At 41.5% G+C, this 20,566-nt stretch overlaps 2 protein-coding genes across 2 annotated transcripts in view; one reads left to right on the top strand and one right to left on the bottom strand.

Annotated features, from left to right (window-relative positions):
* The window catches only part of cenpp (centromere protein P), an 81,825-nt gene that overhangs the window by 2,636 nt on the left and 58,623 nt on the right, over positions 1–20,566 (bottom strand). The gene's annotated exons all lie outside the window — the stretch shown is intronic.
* Positions 2,387–20,500, top strand: ecm2 (extracellular matrix protein 2, female organ and adipocyte specific). The gene is made up of 12 exons (XM_070903054.1): positions 2,387–2,510; positions 6,556–6,690; positions 7,344–7,505; positions 10,278–10,466; positions 12,894–13,718; positions 14,543–14,658; positions 14,963–15,098; positions 16,122–16,279; positions 17,114–17,253; positions 17,617–17,729; positions 18,218–18,431; positions 20,332–20,500. Exons 2-12 carry the CDS (start codon positions 6,558–6,560, stop codon positions 20,498–20,500), a joined length of 2,355 nt encoding a protein of 784 aa, XP_070759155.1. The 5' UTR covers positions 2,387–2,510; positions 6,556–6,557.

The following is a 20,566-nucleotide window of genomic DNA, read 5'->3' as shown; positions in this document are numbered from 1 at the left end:
GACCAGCCAAAATGTCCTCACTCTCCAAAAATGTCCTCATTCCCAAGGTCTAAAACTCAAACTGGTCCTCACAAAGATAGACATATAAGCACACGCAGGGCTGTTTTCCAGTATACTTCAGTCGTTAGGGGTGTGTCCAACAGGTGAGAGATGAGTCCAGGTGACTCATCTGAGAGACATCTGCAGCTCTGTGTGTGTGTGTTTGTGTGTGTTGTCTGTAATCAGAAGTTTCTCCTCCCTGAACCAGTCCAGATCAGCCCAGAACCAGGTCTTCATTGTCCTCTGCTGCGTTTGTTCCTCTCATGTCTCACGCTTGTCTCACATAAACAAAAGACTTTGAGAGAAACAGACGAGCGGAGAATGAAATCTGCCCACATTAGTCACAGTTTATAGAAAAACAAACATATCTTCATGTTTTCTCCCAGCAGCAGCAGCAGCAGCTTCGTGACTCCTCCTCTTGGTTTCAGACTGAACTCCTCTCGTCTCTCTGCACAATGAGACCTCGCCCACTCCAAGCGGACTAAATACTCACTGTCAGCCCATTCAGATGGGATCAATATTACAGGGTGAGGTGCATGAGCATAATGAAATCTTTGACCTGCTTATCAGTATTTCATCTGGAGTCCAGGTTCACGTTTGTTCACTTCTGAGACTTTCTATGCATTTATTTTTGACCTTATTTAGCAGAGAAAGCAGAAAAATGACAAAGGCACCTCTAAAATATACAAATCTTTAGTCAAAGTCACTCAGACTATCATTATAGAACAGGTCTAGGTTATAAAAAATACTGTCACTATTTCTACACACAAATACAGAAGAAATAAAACTGTAATACATTATACTGTTATACTGTGATTTTATTCCAACTCCTTTTTATGTCTTTTTCATTGAAAGTCAATATATGGCTGCAAATAACTGAAAATATTGAAAATTCAGCTCTAAAAATGTCTTTCAAAGCATGTGAATGAGATACTGTGAGAGCCCCACGTCAACACTTCCCACTGGTTTTCTCAGCTCGTCTCTGCGTGAGCTATAAATAAAGTTATGTTAATGTAATACAATATATACTTCACCCATGAATAGATTAACAAATTACAGAAACTGGTTTTCGTAACAGACACGGATATTCTGCCGGCAACGATGTGACCAGAGGGCTTATCAAATGATGTGATTTGATGTTGTGAATATTAGTATTTATTATTAGCTATCTGATTATTCACACAGAGAGATGTTTCTTCTGAAAGCTTGTTCTGTTTTTACGGGAGGAAGAGGACGAGTGTCGTCGGGGTAACAGAGTTAAATACACGCAGCTCACAACAGACACAGACAAGCCGAGACAGAATCGGCTGTAACGCCCGAGGCTCAACGCTTGAAATAATACATAAATACATCAGTCGGTCTGACGAACCTGCTGACATAACGTTAACAAAATCCTTTTATGTCTTCATTAAAATCAGACCAACTCCTCTTGACATGGCCGATGATGAAAGCCCGGTCGAGGCCGTGTGGCTGTAAAGTAAACAAGCAAACTTCCTGTTGCCTCTAACGCTCCGTGTGATCACTCAGTGCAGTTCATCACAACGTACAGATGTTGTCTTTAATGTGGATTTAAGTTGATGTCAGACATGGATCAACTTTCAGCGGTCCAAGCGGTACGCCTCGGCTGCTACTCCGATCTTAATGCTAAAATGTGCTTGCTGACATGCTAAAGTCATGTCCTTTGATCCAGCGTGAAATATCTCAACAACTGATTAGATGGACTCCTAAAATGGTGCAAAACCACGTCTTTGTTCCTGAACAGTTAACCGAGTTAACTTTAAGTACATTAGCACTCGTAGCACAAAAGCACCAAACACCTCATGCGGACAGGGGAAGTGGTCTTGGTACAGAAGCCGGGACGCTCAGGAGAACTTTAGTACTTTCCCTCCATCTGTTTTTCACATGAAGCCGACACTGTTTGGTCTCAAGTGACCTCTGACCTCTGACCTACATGTAAACTTCACCTCTTCAGACTTCTTGTTATTTTCACCACAGACTTGAAGCAGCCTTCGTGTTTCATGCTCGTCTCAGTAAACCTCCACTTGGTTTCGTCCTTTTCACTTTGGAACATGTGAATATTTAACTTCTGTCAACTTTACTGTCTTCCTCCGACATCCCGGCAGTGTCCTCCCTCAGACAGGAAGACAGATGCCGACCTGTCTCTCTCTCTCTGTTTTTTACTTTCTCTCTCTCTCTCTCTCTCTCTCTCTCTCACTCTCTCTTTTTGTCCCAGCTGCAGTACAAATCCTGGCTTTCCTTCACAGCTCTATTAGCCTGCCCTGCTCCACACAACTGCTCCACACAACTGCTCCACGCTCAGACACACACCGAGAACGAGACACACACAAACACACACACTTACAGTATCATCACACACACACACCTCTCCTGGAGCTCCTGCAGAACCGGAGGAGGAGAAAAGAGGGTGGAAGAATTTGGCCTCAAGTCCTGCAACCGGCTTCAAACTGCTGGTAAAGTAGAGTTAATGTTTGTCTGTCTGTCTGTCCTCAGCTCCTCCCCTCTCCCTGTCTCTCTCCCTGTCTCTCTCCCTGTCTGTCTGTCTGTCTTGCGATGATTTGTCAACAGTTGTTTCCGTTGCTGTAGATGGTCTTCACAGGTCCAAAAGAAAAGACAAAAAGCTTGTACCCATGACGGACAGGATCTTAACAAAACCTGATGAGGACTCGTTCATTTAAATGCAGCCCAGACCTGAACCAGAACGGACCTAAAGGAACCAGATTCTTCAGAAACTTTTAAGATACAAGTACACGTCTGTGCTCTTCCTGGTTTTGATGCAGCACTCCCAAACTTTCCCCTCAGCTCACTGACGATGTTCTGTTTTGTTGACGAACGTCAAAAATGAGCTAAGAAGATATTTGTGGATTTGAGGAGTTCTGTTACTAAAACACAAAGACCATCTTTATTCAGGTTTCCTGTGTTCTTTCTAAAAAGTACCTGGTTTTTACTTAATATTTTACGTAATATTTTCCCTCCTTGGTGATTTCACTGGTATGGTATGGAGTAATTTCTCAGTAATTATCAAAATAAAAACAGAATAGTTTCTGGATTTAAACAGAAAATAATGAGCTCATTCAACAATTCGGATTTGGTAGCGTGCACATTTATCAAAACTTTACTGGGTCAGTTTTATTTTTATCAGTTTATATTCCAAGTATATGATGAGATTGTTCAAACAGATTCACAATGGCGGAAAGCTCTACAGGAGCCTACAACTGAGACGCGAACCTGGTCCGCATCAATGAAACCTGACGAGACTGAACCGGACTGCTGCTGCCAAATTTGAGACATGACCTGATGCTTTACGTAACAAAATGGCCCTTGTTGAGTCAAGAACTCTCTCTCTCCCTTCATGCTAGTCAGACGACGTGAGATGAGTCTTTGTCAGTAGATCTTTGTCTGTGCTGGTTCTTTGGGTCTGTCAGGGACCTACTAGCACTTTCCCTCTGCAGGGTTAGGGTTATATATCGTGCATCCATCGTCTATGGTTCGTCTTCTGTTTCCACTGCTGTAGACGTCTTTGTCGTGATGTAACGTCACATCTGCTTGACCGGTCATGACAGACAGCACTGAAACTTGCATTTCGTATCACCTCCTGAGCAGAGCCCAGATTTAGATTCAGGGACTGGTCCCTAAAGCAGGCGGAGAACACACCAGTAACCACTATTCTACTACTACTGCATTTGTATGGAGCAGGACAACCAGTCCTTTAAAAGAAGAATAGTGAAGAAACCTTGTTGGACAACCCAACATGTCCAGGCCGTCTCTAGCATTTGTGGACACTCAGAGGGAGCTGGAGTCATCGGGTTAGAGAACAAAAGGTGGACCAGAGGATTTATACAACACACAGTCAATCGGAAAAATTCAAATAAACAATTCAAAACAATTCTAACGGTTCGGTTTGTTGTTTGAGTAATTCATAAAGCAAAAATGTGAGGCACTGTCTGGCTGCTTTACTGCGTTTCTCCGTTTTATATCCCTGGCATGTCTTTGGGTGTTTGACTGTTGGTTGGACAAAATAGGACATTTGACGACGTCACCTCGGACACTGAGAAACTAGGATGAGCATTTTTCACGATCTGTGTGGAGTCAAACCTCAGTCATATCCTTTAGTGTGAAGAAAATGTCATTTATGTGGAGCTCTTGTTACTGAAAAGTAAAACAAACACTTGTCACAAGGATGTCGGCCGTGTCAGAAATAAAAAGTCATTCAGAAGTTATTTTAAATATTTCCCCCAAGTCCAGTTAAGAAGTAAACAGAAACAGCAGCAGAACAAATCAGCTTAAACTACACACCAACACAGCCTCCAGGTTATTTTTATCCACATCTGTTCCTGCTGCAAGTCTCTCCGTCTGAGCCTGCTCATCCAGAAACTGAACTGCTGAATATTTTCCATTTGTCTCCCCTCCCTCCTGTTTCCTTTCCTCTGTCGCTGCACTCATGGATCACCCCCCGCCCCCCCCCCCCCCCCCCATCTCCCTCTTTGCCTCCTGGTCAGCATTGAATTCTGTTTTCCTATTGGCCGGTGCTGAGTTGAGGTGGGAGGGTCTCGGAGTTAGCTGACTGTGTGTTCAGACCTCCAGTCTGTGGAGCTGCAGGCTTAAGTTTTGTTTTCATCCAAAAAGAAAATGTGAATGATTAACAGAGAGCGTGGGTGGATGTCATGGGTAAAGGGAGACCCACGTACCGTGACGTGTAATATGTGCTGCTGCTCAGGGAAAACTTCATGGGAGCTGTAGTTTCTGAATGCTAATCAATCATTGTTTAACCTAGTTAAAATCATAAAAGGGTTTAAATCCTCTTATCAAGTGGTCTGTAAGTGTAGATACTCATTCATCTCAGGCCCCACTTACACTTCATTTCATCATGTCAATCCTGATTTAAAACACTTTGTCTGGCTCTGCCTGAAATCACTCCCTGCTTACTATATAGTGCACCATATTTACCCTCATCACCCCATTTTATTTGAGTGTAAATGTATGTAATATATAGAGCCCTGGAAATTCCCCACAATCTAAAACACCAAACTTTATAGATGTGAACATTTCTGCTGTGCGACTCTAAACCTGTCAGCAGTGAATGAGTGAACAAGAGAGTGAATTTTAAATGCATGTCTGTAATATCCGTAAGATCTTTGGCCAGTTCACAAATACGATTGCAGTCTATCTTGGTTTTCCCGGGGCTACATGCAAAGCAACATCTTATTCTGAAATGACCTTATAAAGTAGCTAATATGTTCACAAACAGCTTCCTGCTTTCACATCCAGCAGCACATCCCATTGAACTTCCAGTCATTAGATGGACACAAACACGACTCACGAATGTACTTGTGCTTTAGCTCTGGTTTAGTCTTCTCCTGAGAATAACAATAGTTTGTTTAGATCCCCAACAGTAGTTACTCTTCCAGGGGTCCTCATAAAGAAAGGTAAACAAACACGATTTGAAGCCATTTGAAGCTTTCAGTCATTCAGACTAACAGAACTAAACATCTCTATCGGGACACTCAGGCTTGTTTGGGCACCATCCCGACAAATCAGAGACTCCTATTATCTAACACCACCAATAACTCCCATCATGCACTGGGGCACAGCTACAGCACATGTATTACTGTTATTGAGGCTGATACAGAGAAGTGGTCCAATCTGCTCCATTCAGAGGGGGAATCAGACAGAAGACAAACTATCAGGTGTGAGAGGGTGTGTGTTAGCGTCAGGTCTCTGCTTTAATAATGACAGGACTGCTGTGTATAGACCAGTCATTACACACACACACGGTGAACCAGCCATTAGGACCCCAGCAGAGAGCTATATGAGGGCCAGAGGCAGCACTGGCAGCTCTTTTTGTCGGAGAAGCTGCTGCAGGTAAAAACCTCTGACTTTCCTATGTTTATTTTTCTGTGGGCGGAGAAAGAACATCAATCTATCTGTTTGGTTCAGGTCATTGTAGCTGCTGCTTTCTGAAATGATTCAGGGTTTAAAGTCTCACATTAAAAAAGTTTGAACAAGAAGAGACCATGGAAAATACTAACAGCGTGATAAACAATCGTTTGTCTGCTTTTATTGAGAGTTGATAGATGACGAGGGGAGAGAGACAGGAAATAACGACTGAATTAACTTTTATATTTTCTTTCTTTCTTTCTTTTGTATATCTCATTCATTTGTTGGACTCCTGCTGAGGAACCAGTGAAGACTAGGGCTGGGTATTAAACCCATTTCTTTTTGGGTACAGGTCACAATGTGTTCGAAGGATTGCATATTGAAAATAGTTTGGCTGCTTGTGTTTAAACTACATTTAACATTTGAGAACTTTGGCTTTGGCTGTTTATATTCCTTAAAGTAAGGCATCAAATAAAAGTAGTGCTTTGGTATCAATACATAGACACGCAGTGCATCGACTCTAGTATCTGAAACTTTCTATCAATACGTGAAGCCCTCAGTGGAGGTACAAGGTTTCTGTAAGCGAACCTGGACCTGAACCTGGTCTGTACTGCTCTGCAGGGATGAGGTGGTGGCTAGTGGTGGCCAGTCTGTGGCTGCTAGTGGTCCTGACCGTCCCGTACGTCCAGGCCAGGAACAGACCTCGCAACCAGGACGGTGAGACCCACCGGGGGAAGAGGAAGAGGGATGGACAGGGTAAGACTCTGCTTCTTTAAGGAAAACACTGCATGATGGTTAACACGAGGATTTGCCAGATATCAGTCAGATGAGAAGATTGTTATCAGTTTCATCTCAATGCGTCCAGTACAGATAGGTCCAGGATGTGTTTAGCCAGGCTTAGCACAAAGGTTCATCAAAACTAACGATTTGTTGACCAACAGCCACTGGGCGCAGCATCTCAAAAGTCTTAAACTCACAGTGGAGTTGCCAGGTTTGAGCTTCATCCTAATGTTTCTCTGGTCATCATAATTTAAAATACAGTCTTGTTTTCTGATGTAAAAACCTCTAATGACACAACAAGAACAAACCCCAGATCAACCAATCAGGAGTCCAACAGGGCATAATCTTAGAGACATTTTGGCTTTGCATAAGAATGGGAATACATTCAGTCTCAAGTGAGAAGATCAAGAACTGGTAGAAACAAGTTGTCTCTTCATGTGGCTAAAACTGATTTTTTTGTGGCTCTAAACTTAGGACAAACAAGCTTACATCAAATGTGGGACAAATCAGCCAAACACATATCTGTAAACTGCGTCTAGACTCCAGTGGCTCTGGATACAGCTGCCTGTCTGCCTTTTAGAAGTTTCTATGCAGATGTAGATGAAAATTGATATGACAATGTGTTACAGGTCATGGGCGGGCCAGAGCAGGGCGCTCTAGACCTCTGATGATCAGACTGGTTCCTGGTCCGAGCATCCCAGTGGAGCCTAGAGAAAAGCAAGGAAACACTCTGTTCCTGGAGTCCTACAAGAACCTACAGGAACAGCACTCCAGTTACAACGTTATCCCAGGTCAGTTAGACTGGTAACAAGTCATTAACCCTCAGGCTTAAGCCAGGTTAATCAGACCAGTAACTCAGCCTTAACCCAGGTTAGTGAGACCTCTGCGCGTAATCTGATTTTGAAAATGTTGTCTTACGTGGGAATTATAATTATAATTATAAGGGTGTTATGGGTAGCAGACCTCCCAAACAGAGCTGCATCAATTATCATTTTCAACCTAGATAATTTTTTCAGGTAATCCTTAAGTCTATATAATAGTGAATACATCCTTCACAATGTCTAACAGTCCAAAAAACAAGTATTCAATTTACAATTATATTTATATTTTCTTTTAGTTTTTCGTATATCTCATTCATTTGTTGGACTCTTACAGAGAAAAGCAGCCAGTTGTTACACTGGTTTCATTCACTTGATGATGACTTAAACTATTAATTGTTCATCAAAGTTGTTGCAGATCATTTTCTGTCAATAGATTAATCAATTGTTTCTGCTCTTCTACCAAATATGATAACGCACTTTGCACTGCTACCCATTAAACAAGCTGATTGAGCCAACTTCCTGTCTGGAGGTGAGTTTCAAATGGAATAATGGAACTGAAGTGGACGTGTTAACATTATACCCAAAGTATAAAAGAAAACAACCATGTGAAAGTTGCTGAACAACACCAGTGTGAGTTCCAAAAATGATTCTCCAAAAGCCGGTTTTAATTTAGAAAATAAAAAGTAAAAGTTTATTTAAATGGGTGTATCTTTGCATTTAAAACCTTCAAGTGGTATATTACATAACAGAGGTTTCTGATTGATTGATTTTTTTTTTTTATGGATTATAAACGAGTCAATAAAATTTTAATAGAATAAAATAAAATCTTTAACTGAATAAAAACAGAACATTTCAGGATGTTTGAGTGCAGCTCTGAGGCTTTGCTCCGTTCTCATAATGAAGCTGCTTGTTATTACAGCTCAGTAATTTAATGACAAATCATCACATTCCAACAGGAACAGAAGGGAAAACCATCTGTGGGAGAAAAGCTCGTCAGAAAATAAGTCCTGAAACATCCCACGCAGACATGGGGACAGACTCCACAGAAGAACCTCAAAGCCACGCGGAAGCCCTTCAGCTTAAACAATAAAGTCAGCATTATGTAATTACAAGGGAAGGTGGTGTTGGTGGCAGTCTGTTGTTGGGAGGAGCTGCAGGGGGATTTCTTTTTCATGTAGATTTAAACCATTTGGCTCTGTTTTCGCTGTTGTTTGGAATATGACAACGTGTCTCTGTGTTCAGACAAGCAGACAAAACTGACTGTAACTTTCTGTAAAGTGCAGTCTGATCTGTTTGGTCGTTACATTACAGACGTCGAACCGACAAGACAACCAATCGTCTTTATAAATGTTACAGGGTAGTTCAGAGTGAAAGTTCATTCTTGATCTTGGGAACAATAGTTTGACAAAATAATCTGATCTCAAGGTCAACCTACTAGTCTATTTCTGGAGTGTTCAACCTTATCTCACAGTTGTCTGTAACTCTGGTGCATTGGTGCCTCCCACCTAAATCATCATTTACCTTTCATCATTCTTCTCAACATGATATTTACTTATAGGTCACAATATTTAACGCTCACAAGATTAAAAAAAGCCCAGCATGACGTCTTCAAATATCTTGTTTTGTCCGACCAACAGATATTCAATTTACAATGATATAAAACAGAGAGAAGCAAGAAATAATCACATTGGCAAAGCTGGAAACAAACAATGATGGACAATTTTTTTGTTTGAAAAATTATTAACTGGTTATCAAAACTGTCAATTGATTAATGAACTGTTTCACCTCTGAAATATGCACTAAATGCCACAGAACGATGGTGCCAGCAGAGTCTGATGGTTGTTGGTGTATTATTGAAACAAAACCCTGCTATTCACTAGACAATAAAGAGATTAACAACAGCAAGACGATATTTTACAGAGAAAGAAAAGCTCTAAAGTATGTGTGCTCCAGCAGAGATGACAGGGTGACAGTCTCACTGCTCACAGTAAAAAGGACAGACATAAGAGAGACAGTATTTAAGAGAAATAACCTGAGCCTCTTAACTACCTGTGTTTCTATGGACGTAACAAAGAGCATACCATTAGAAAGGATAGATGACAGGCAGGACTCTTCCTGCTGTATCATAGTGGTTTACAGCCTTTTCTACTGACTCACTGCCAGTCACAGCCTTGTCCTGTCCCAGGTCTGATGTTGAAAGGTGCTTAATGCAGAGGGAGGAGTGGAAACGCTACAAATCACTGCTTTGTCTGGTTCTGATAGTAAAGTACAGGCTTTAGATTTGACTATACGCACACAGCAATTACTGCACCAGGGCCTGCTGTTGCTGCTGCTGAGGAGGAGGACAAGGGTCGGCATGTTAGGCTAAAAGTGTGACCCACAGGTTGCTGGTTTGAATTTGCCTTGTTCTAGATCTCTGAATCAGTGATTTAACTGCTCCTGTTTCGGTTGGCGCTTCCAAGTTGATTAAAAATTGCGACTGATTGGTCAGAGCAAAATATTTCTCAAGGTGCAAATCTGTTTTCTTAACCCACAGAAAAATTACAGCCAGGGGGCGTCCTGGTAGCCAAATGATGAAGATGCATACCACTGTAACATCCTCCAGTTTGACCTTTGTTGCATGTCTTACTTCTTACAGAAGTGCCAAAAGACTTTTACTCCCTTCATATTCCGTCACTGTGCGACCTGATTTTAACTACAATGAACTACTGAACTGACTGCAATGTGTCTGTGTTGTTTCAGGTAAGCAGGGCCAGTGTGTGTACCAGGGTCTGACCATGTTCGACCAGGCGGTCTGGTCTCCAAAGCCCTGCGTGACTTGTCTCTGTACCGGAGGGCATGTGGTTTGTGACGAGATCACCTGTCCCATAATACACTGCCATTTTCCCTTCACACCCGCTGGGGAGTGCTGCCCCGTCTGCATGGAGCAAGGTAGAAACACAACATGTGGCAACGCCATGGTGCAACATCAAGAGGCAATAGAGATGAGTAGAATGTTTCTGACAATCAGGACCAATATTTGAAGGGTTTCATTCAACACTTTACATCATAAAAAAAATCACATTTTTATAATCATAATTATAATCAAAAACATCTAATTTACCAACTTCATGAGTGAGATGTGGGACATGGCAACAGTGCTAACTCAGCTTTCACAGCACAAGCAGGATGTGCTGTTTTTAACCAAACCACAATGATTTGGAAATAAAAATGATGTGCACATTTAAGTTATTACCCAAACCATTTGGCTAAACTACATCCTGGTTCAACTTTGATTGGCTGAGCCTTCTGCAGCACTGAATGCAGAGTTTTACAACTGGGACAATTATATCATTATGGGTGTGTACACATAAGGTTTTATTCACAAATTAGTGGTTTAGATAAAACTGGTTTATTTAAAACATATCTTGCTCCACAGCTCAGAAATAAACTGGGGAGTGAAATTTGATCCTAACTGATCGGAGCAGAAATTTATAGAACTCAACAGAATTCATCAATTACCCTTTGAATTTGTAGAGTTCACCCTGAAAACCTGTGCTATTAAGTCTCCATGAGTCTTGAATTAAATGTAAAAGTATAATAGGAGTGGTCAGTAATGCCACAGATATTGTTTCCAAATGACATCATATTTGGATTTTCTGTAAAATTCAGAAAAGTTTGAAATTAATTAGGCTGATGTTTAAATGGTTCACTCGTCTCCTGGAATAAATGAAACGAAACAGTTTCCACCTCTGAGGCCTCAGCATGTTGCTTCCTGTTTCCATCATGGCTTTAAAAAAATGTGGTAGCACATTTTGGGTCAGATCAAGACACATGTTGTGAAAGGTTTAACATGTCTGTATGTTGGGAGATACCACATGTTGTTTTTTTAATCAACATGTCCAGGATTGGTTTCACCTTAGCGTCAATTCAATCTCATCAAAATGAAGACTGTTTGTATATCTGAATCTACAGCAAATCAAGATGTACTGACAGTTGCCGAGCAACAAGGTTATTGTGAGATGTGTCCACATGCTGGAGGCAGAAAACAAACCAGAAGGAGTGAGAGTTAATGGAGAGTTCACAATAAACTGCACAAATAAAAAAAGAAAAGTAGTGGGTGGAAATATCAATCAATATCCCAAGAAGTTACTGTGTGTTTATGTCTGTGTCGTAGCTGAGTAGGACAAATGTTTGTCAGTGCTGTCAATGCTTCAGTGTGGGACTTGGTAACAGCTGATAGAGGTGGCAGACTGATGGCTTTGGATGCAAAATCCATTACTTTGTCATAGAAAAACATCACAGGTGTATGATGACAAACAGGTTGTGAGTAAGACATAACATAACAATTTGATTGCAAACTGCAGGAATTTCATTTTATTTCTTACTACCAGTCTCACATACAAATTAACAGTTTTACTGGCTTCCAGTCACTATAATAATACTGAAAGTGTCCATATATAAAGGATCATGACATTGTGGCAATGAGTTTTCTGCCTCCTTGCTGCGTGTGCATCCTTTATTGTAAACAGGAAACCTGTCTCTGTAACCTCAGTGAAATTATGGGGAAAAAACTGCAGCAGTTGAATTGACAGTAACTAACTCATTGCTCACAGTAATACACTGCACAGTCACTATGTGCATGTATGGAGGTGAAGCAGGAGAAAACCTCTCAAAGTCATTTTGTCTATGACTTATCACTGTATGTAGATGAACACAGCATTAACCTGATAGCAATAACCATGGAAACGTACATATCTGTATAAGAACACTGTATAGAAACTGTAGCTGCTGCATGTAAGGAGTTAACTGTAAAGGAAAAAACACTGAAAGCTGTTTTATATTCAGAGACACCATCAGACAAGTATCTTTATCTTATATATAAAAAATGAATATTTGCTGGATGTCCCTGTTGGCACATAGTTTCATGACTATAAAACAGCATTAAGTGTTAGACAGCTGAGCTAAGGTTGGTCTAAATTTAATCTGGCACCTTTACCTGACTGTGGTTATACAAGTACAGCTCAATGGGATCTGGTCCAGACTGGTCTACAGCAGCAGTCTGCTCTGTAGCTACAACAAGCTGGTCTTGTACCTGTCTGTCTATCTGCAGCACTAACACACAGCCGTCTCTGTCCACCTCCTGTCTGTCTGTCTGTCTGTCTGTCTGTCTGTCCAACTATCATGTCTGTCCTCACCAACTTCCATCTCCATCCTCTTTTAGTTTCTTTTCTTTCTTCTACCTTTTCCTCCCCTTCTTCTTTTCTTCCTTTCTTGTTTCTATACTGTCACCTTTTTCTTTCCTTTCGACCACCTCCTGCTCCCCACCATCTCCTGCCGTGTGATTGGTTGCCCCGCCCCACCATACACCCACCCTAGAACCTGACCTCAGCCTTGACCTTTCTGGTGACTCCCCAGTTCCCAACGACCCCGATGAGCCTGTGACCCCGCTGACCCAGGAGGAGATCCAGCGAATCCTCTGGCGGGAGGAAGAGGAACACCGCGAGGAGGAGGAGCGCCTGAGGAAGAAGGATGAGGCGAGGAAAAAGAGGAGGAAGCAGAGGAAGGAGCAGGCGGAGAGACAAAGGAAGATTGTGGAGGAGAGGAGGAAGAAGGAGGAGGAGGTGCTGAGGCTGCAGGTGGAGAAAGAGGAGGAGGAGTGGAGGAGGCAGATGGAGGAGTTTGAGAGGAAGAGGCAGGAAGAGGACAGGAGAAGACAGGAGGAGGAAGACAGAAGGCAGAAGGAGGCAGCTGAGAGAGAAGCAAGGGAGAAGGAAAGAAAGCTAGAGGAGGAAAGGAGGAGGCAGGAGGAGATACTGAGGGAAGAACTACTGGCTCTTGTGGAGGAGGAGGAAGAGGAGCAGCAGGAGGAGGTAGAGGATGAGGAGGAGGTGTGGCTGAGAGGCGATGTGTTTCAGATGCCCCCAAAAGAATATGAAGAACCAGAGGAACCAGACCTCCTCCCTGCTCCGATCCCAAGACCTCCTGCTGCAACGGAGAACGAGCTGGAGGAGATGGAAGCAGAGGTGGAGGAAGAAGAGGAGGTGGAGGAGGAAGGGGAGGAGAGGGAGGTGGTAGTAGTGAACAGAGGAGGCCTCCCTCCAGGCTGCGACATCTCTGATGTCACTGTGACATGTGAGAACGCCAAACTCATGTACTTCCCTCCTCTGGCCATACCTGAGCTCAGGTCTCTCAGTCTGGAGGGTAAGTCAACACCACGACAAGACGAAGAGAAAGTAGTCCAGAGAGGTCCATGCGCTGCTTTCTCCAAATGTGTAACTAAAGTCAAAAATAACAAAAACTCGGTTGAGATCTGTACTTATGATTCTGATGATGTGCAGCCTAATTCACTCTGCACAACTTATTCTTCATTGGCTAGTTGCTTCAAATACTTAAGGTCCTAATTCATAATTATTAAGTTGCTTGAAGGAAAAGCCTGGCATTATTCTATATTTTCCTTACTATCAACAAACCAACCGTCTGTCAATTCTTGCTGACTTCCTTTTCTGTTCCGCTCAGCCCCTAAGCACGTTGGTTCCTACTGAAGATGTTCCACTTGACTTCTGTGCCCGTGATTATGGAGCACCAACCCCACACCTCCAATATCAGAGTACATGTCAAGTCTTGTGTTTTACCTTTAGGACATTTTATAGCGTGCCATGCTGTTTTCCTGCATTGCTTTGTGCAGAATGACGGAGAATAGCGAACAACATTTCCAGTGATTCGACTGTCAAAATGAGTTTCCACTCAGGGGGCTTCTCAACTCATGATTTGAATCATTGATGTTTAGTCTGCACACGGGGTTTGTTGACAATAAGAGAAATATAGAATATCAGCAGACTTTCATTAATTTTAGATGAATAATTTAAAGTATGAGTTTCTGACACCAACGTTAAATTACAGAGTAGTGCATCTTTTACTTTGCAAATGATCTTTGGCTGAGCCCACTGAAAAACACAGCAATTACAGAAAGCCTGCCAGTTTTCCTGCTCTCAGCGTTAACTGACAGAAACCCCTCTGACCTGCAGGCAACAACATCAGCAGCATCCCAGCAGAAGCCTTCAATGGCATCCCCAACCTGGAATGGATCAACCTGAAGAAAAACAAACTCACCTCTGCCGGCATTGATGCTAAAGCCTTCAAAGTAAGACATACTGACACACTAAACCACTGCAGCCCTTCAGAATAAAAGACAACTTTTTTTCCCAACTGCCTGTCATTCTATTCTAGTGTTTCTATAGAGGCTTCAAGATATTATGATGTGAACATTTCTGTGATATATTAGTGCAAAAACCTGCAGGTGTCACATATGTAACTGCAGGAATCAATGTTTTCAAATACTATTAAGATTAAAATGTGACCAGAAAGTGAATTTAAATAAGCAGAAGAGAAAGATGCTTCCCAGTATCACCAGTATCTGTGTGTGTGTGTGTGTGTGTGTGTGTCAGGGTCTGAAGATGTTGAGGCGACTGTATTTGGACGGGAACCTCCTAGAGGCCGTGCCCTCTGACCTCCCCCCCACCCTGCAGGAGCTGAAGATCAGTGAGAACAGACTGAGAGGAATCCATGAAGACAGCTTCCAAGGTACTGTCACTTTAATGTCACAAAATACTCTGCCAGCTGTTAGTCATTTACACTTAACAACTACCCACCAAGCTGCCAACTAGCTGTCAATGACAGGATGCGACCACCTGGATTGTTTATAGACTCATCACTCCGTTGGTCTTTCTGAACTGTGAAAGTACAGTTCAAATATCAAAATGATGCAAAGTACTGTGTCTTTCTCCGGGAAACCTTGTTTGGCCAAGTGCAGTACAGACAGCAGCATGAAGAGACATTAACCAGACAACAATAGGGCGATTCATTTTGTAGTTTGGCCAGTTTGCTGAGATAATGTTAATTAGCTACAGCTGACTAAAGTTGGCGTTGATTGTCATTTCACTAAAATCTTCACCTCTTACAGCTTGACATCATTAATAATTTAACCTATAGGCCAAATTAAAATCATGCTTCTTGAGATTTGAAAATTGCACTTATTCAAAGTGCAATTAGGACCTCAACACATGAACAGCAGCAGAACCAGAACTTTGGGCGGCTTGGATTGTACACCTCAGTTTTGCCGAGAGTTTCAACTTTGATATTTGGTTGGAAACAAAAAGTAAGTTGGACCCTGCGTGGAGAATTGTTTTTTTTGTTAAGGCGCTGTTTAAAAGTTATAAATTGAACCTTCGACCTCAAATTTGATCTTGTTTATTGGTGATTCAATGCACAAACAATGAGATGACAGCTGTCAGTGATGTAACATGTAGGAGACCCATGATGGATGGTACCCAAACTCTCCTTGATCGTTTACTTGTCTTCTTCTTTTGTGTTACATAATTCAGAAATTGTCTTTATTTCTGTAGGTGCATTGTTTTGTTAATGCACTTTCCAGCTGCCTGGCACTCGATGATGATGTAAACCTACGCTACATTTTTTGCCTTTGCTGTTATGTTGTGCAGAGTAACTGCTGGACTATTATAGTCACAGATGTGTCTATGCTGCACTGATTCTGAGACAAATTTCCAGTTGAAAGACAGTGACGTTTATCTATTTTCTATCTTAAAGATCTGAGCAGCCTGGTGATTCTGGAGTTGGAGGGAAATCTGCTGAGTGAGGGGAACGTTAGTCCTCTGGCCTTCGCTCCCCTCGTCCAGCTCTCCTACCTCAGACTGGGCAGAAACCACTTCCGCACCATACCACAGGGCCTTCCCATGTCATTGCTGGTATGAAGCTCTTACCTCTTCATTCCCCACACTGGAATACCTCACAGACTTTTCACTTTCTTCATAAAAGTCCAGCCAACCACAGCCAACTGCTGCTTTAGCACAATGGGGCCATCAGAAAACTGACAGGAATTTAGGTTTGCTGATCCATCAGTATTTTCTTTTTGGCTCTGATGTTTGAGACTCCTCCACTAAGTAAACTCTGCTTCTACCTGTGGGAAACCAGTCCTTCCAACTTGTAATTATGGCCTCTGGTTAACCACAAACACTGCAGAACACCAGCAACATGCTGCTGCTGTAAATCCACCTTAAAACCAACTTCATGTTACAACCTTAGAAAGTTTCTACACACTCCCTGCAAATCCGAGAACCACATATCTTTTCTTGTCATTAGTCCTGAACATTTGTTCTATGCTAATTAGCTCTGGGATTCCAGGATTTCTCAGACACATTCACCTTTGTATAGCCAGTTATGATCATGATTTAAGGACGATACAGGGTAACTAAGGGGACACCCAGAATGTGTCATTAGGTTGGAAGTTTTAACAAAGACTGCAGGTAAAACAAACATGAATTTAGTTTTGGGGTGGATTATGCAATTATAACCAGAAACAGACCCAATAAACCAGACTCGCCTGCCAAGATCTCTGAACCAAAAGCACTCAGTTAACACAACTGTTAAATGACAAACTCGTAACACCCCCGATGTTGCTTTCATTAAAAATTAAAAATTGTATGACATCCAACGAGTTTCCACCAATCAAAACATTTTCCTTTCCAAGCCTGATGATGTCAAACATTTGGTTTCTTTTTTCTGCTCTGTCTGTTGTTCAGGAGCTGTACTTGGAAAACAACCTGGTTGAGGAAATCTCAGAGGCAGTTTTCAATCAGACCCACAGTCTAAACGTGGTTTCTCTGAGACACAACAGGCTGGATGAGACCAGGATCGCCCCAATGGCTTGGATCAACCACAGGTCCGACAAAAAAAAAAAAAAAAAGAGCTCTGTCACTACAACCCATGATTCTTCAGGATCACAGGAAGTTATTAGCTTCATTTTGTCTGTAACCAATATTATTATCATCTTTCATTTCACTACCACACCTTCATCTGCCGTGCTTTTTACCTCACTTTAATTAGCATCTATCCTGATATATTACTGAATGTTTCAAAGAGGAAAGGAACATTTGTTTTCACACTGTACTGACAGAACCAGTGGATGGTATTTAATTCCTGTTCAGGTTTTCTCTAATCTGCTTTCATCAAGGACAATCAATCATGTTCTCATTTTCACTTCCTTATAAATCCATCCTCCCCTCATCTTTCTGCTTCTCTGCAGAAATCTGGAGTCCATTGACCTTTCACATAATCACCTTTACCTGGTTCCGTCCTACCTACCCAGATCTCTGGTCCACCTAGTGCTGGTGGGAAACAACATAGAGAGGATACCTGGTAGGTGGAAAGAGTTGGTTGAACACCTGTCTGACAAACATGATACCTAACAGATGCAAGGAGTTTAACTGCTGGTAGATTGGCATGATACCTGGAGGACTTCCTAAAACTTTTAGGCGCCCCCAAAATCAAGAATGGCACACTACTGTATTTTCAACAGCACAAAAATGGCTCTAAATTGATCATGTAGGTGATAGATTTCAAAACCATTTTATAAAACGCAGGCTTGTTCATTTAGGCACTGCTTAGGAAGTTATACTAAACCCAAGTTCACGGTACTTTCAGGGGTTGGCTGCAGTGTTGTTGATCGTGATTAGTTGAGATGATGTCACTTCATTCACCTACAAAACAGACCAAACATGACAATTTTATAAACCTAATAATGAATCAATAATTGAAATAATAATTTGTTGCAGCCCCAGTAGACTGTACAAAAACCGGGTCATGGTCTCCCGTAGTTACACTGTTTCATTCCAACACCTCCACAGGTTACGTCTTTGCCCACATGGACCCTGGTTTAGAGTACCTCTACGTCTCCTACAACAAACTGGATGGGGAGGGAATCGAACCTGAGTCGTTCTTCGGCTCGTTCAACTCCATGGTGGAACTGTGTCTGGATCACAACCAGCTGATCGCTGTGCCGTCTGGCATCAACGAGATGACCAACTTACACTTCCTCAGACTCAACAATAACAAGATCAGGTACGAAGCCACCATCCACAAATATCCATCTATTAGGGTTGAATTACTTTCTTTTCCCATCTTTTCCATTCCTGCACTTGAAGTCCATTCCTGCATACAAGCACTTTAGTCTCCGTGAAGGTCACCAGCCCATCAATTATCGTTGAGTTAGGCGATCCATAACTCAAGGATAATTTCAAATTTATCAAAACTTGAAACATATTTTCATAGTTTTGTCCATAATTTCTACCAGTTATAATAAAATTATACTCAACAAGTGATTGAGGGTGTCACATGCTGTACAGATGGACCTTTGAAGAACATTTCCGATTTGTGATTTTGGGCTATACAAGTGCTGGCTTGACTTGACCAAGTTAATTGCTGAGATCTGGGAACATACTGTGTTCATAAATAAACTTGAAGAGAACAATGTCATCATGACTGATAGAAAGGACAAAACTATTAAATAAGACCTAAGCTGTAATAAACAGGAATTATCAATTAACCTGATTTTACACTAGCATTGTCAATTATTGGTAGGTCTCATTTATTTACAGCATAATGAAAATATGTAAATAATAACACGTTTATTTCTCAAACTACAAACATAAATGAGGTGATTACAGACTGAGCTCAAGGAAAAAAATCTAAATTCAGTACAATTCTTTAAGACCAACAACAAAGAGTCCCACAACAGACCAGAGTCTGACCAGACAACTGACTCATTCATCACAGCCCGCCAGACAATACTAAAGCTGAAAGTTCACTGGATGGAGAGTTGCCTTGACGACAAGGAACAAAACAAGTTGATTCATATTTCCACCTGAAAGTCACCCTGAATCACCTCATCACACAGTGTATGTTGTAGCATGGTTTTATATAAAAGTAACATTACAATTCAAACACCATACTCCATCTTCACTGCCAAGAGGCGAGAACCAGCCTCCAAGCAAATACTGCAGATCATTTTAAAATATGTGGTACAGTGCAAACCATAACACTAACCTACAGTTCATAGGAAAAAATAAATAAATAGCAAAAACACTTGAAAGCAAGAAAAAGCCAATGCCATTCTCTTGTTGTGGGAAACATTAGGAACTCCTAATAGAAAGCAGCAGAAGATCTTAGAGTTGTAGTTGGAACATACATTGAAAAGCAATCACACGTATAGGAAGGTGTTAGTTTATGTAAGGCTACATAAGTAAGATGGCTTTAAAATCAGTAAAAAAAAAATACAGGTAGCTAGTGAAGTGTTTTGCGAGCAGTGAGGAACTCTTTTTTTTAGTTTTTTGGTGAAAAATAAAAGCATGTATCAGCATTTCAGCATCAATCTGACTTAGAAGTGGTCTGACTTTGGCTATGTTCCTGAGATGAAAAAAGGATGTTTTTATGACCTTGATAAAATGACAAAAAATTACATCCAAGCCTAAAATCACTACCAGATCTGTAACTTGTGTCTTAATCTGTGTGGACAGACAGCCAAACTTCAAGTGCAGATTTCCAATAAAACAAACCCAGTCACGCTCTACACCAGAGAGGCTATGAAAAATGTAAGAATAATAAAAAGAAAATTCTGATTGAATCTTAGAGTTAATCAGCTACTTCTGCGGTCTTGGATAGAGCTGAAACTATTTGTTGCTATGACTATTATGATAATCAATTCAAAGCTTCAGTCACTTTTCAAGCAAAAAAGCCAAACCTTACCTTGTTCCAGCTTTTCGACTGCAAAGATTTTCTTTGTCTTATGTGATAGTACACTGAATATCTTTGTATTTTGGGCTGATTGCTGGACATTGTCTGACATTTTATAGAACAAATGATTGATTGATTATTTGATGATGAAAATCAACGTTAGTTGCAGCTTTAATCCTAGATATAATGAAAAGTGCATCTAACTGCATCCTGATGCTGTGTCTTCCAGGAGTATCCCTGATGAAAGCATCTGTGACCTGAACCACAGCGGAGACTCCACTCTGGTGGCTCTGAGGCTGGAAAACAACTACATTGACCCCCAGAAGATCTCACCTACAGCCTTTTCCTGTGTACGCTCCTCCTCCAGTGTGGTCTTAAAACCCCAAAAAACCAAGTGAAAAACAGAAAAAAAACTAAAAGACACTTGTTTCAAACCCCCAGAGGGGGCAAAGATTTTGGTTTTC

This window comes from Enoplosus armatus, chromosome 3, assembly GCF_043641665.1.
Source record: "Enoplosus armatus isolate fEnoArm2 chromosome 3, fEnoArm2.hap1, whole genome shotgun sequence".
Lineage (NCBI taxonomy): Eukaryota > Metazoa > Chordata > Actinopteri > Centrarchiformes > Enoplosidae > Enoplosus > Enoplosus armatus.
This window is presented reverse-complemented; position numbering and strand designations above follow the sequence as displayed.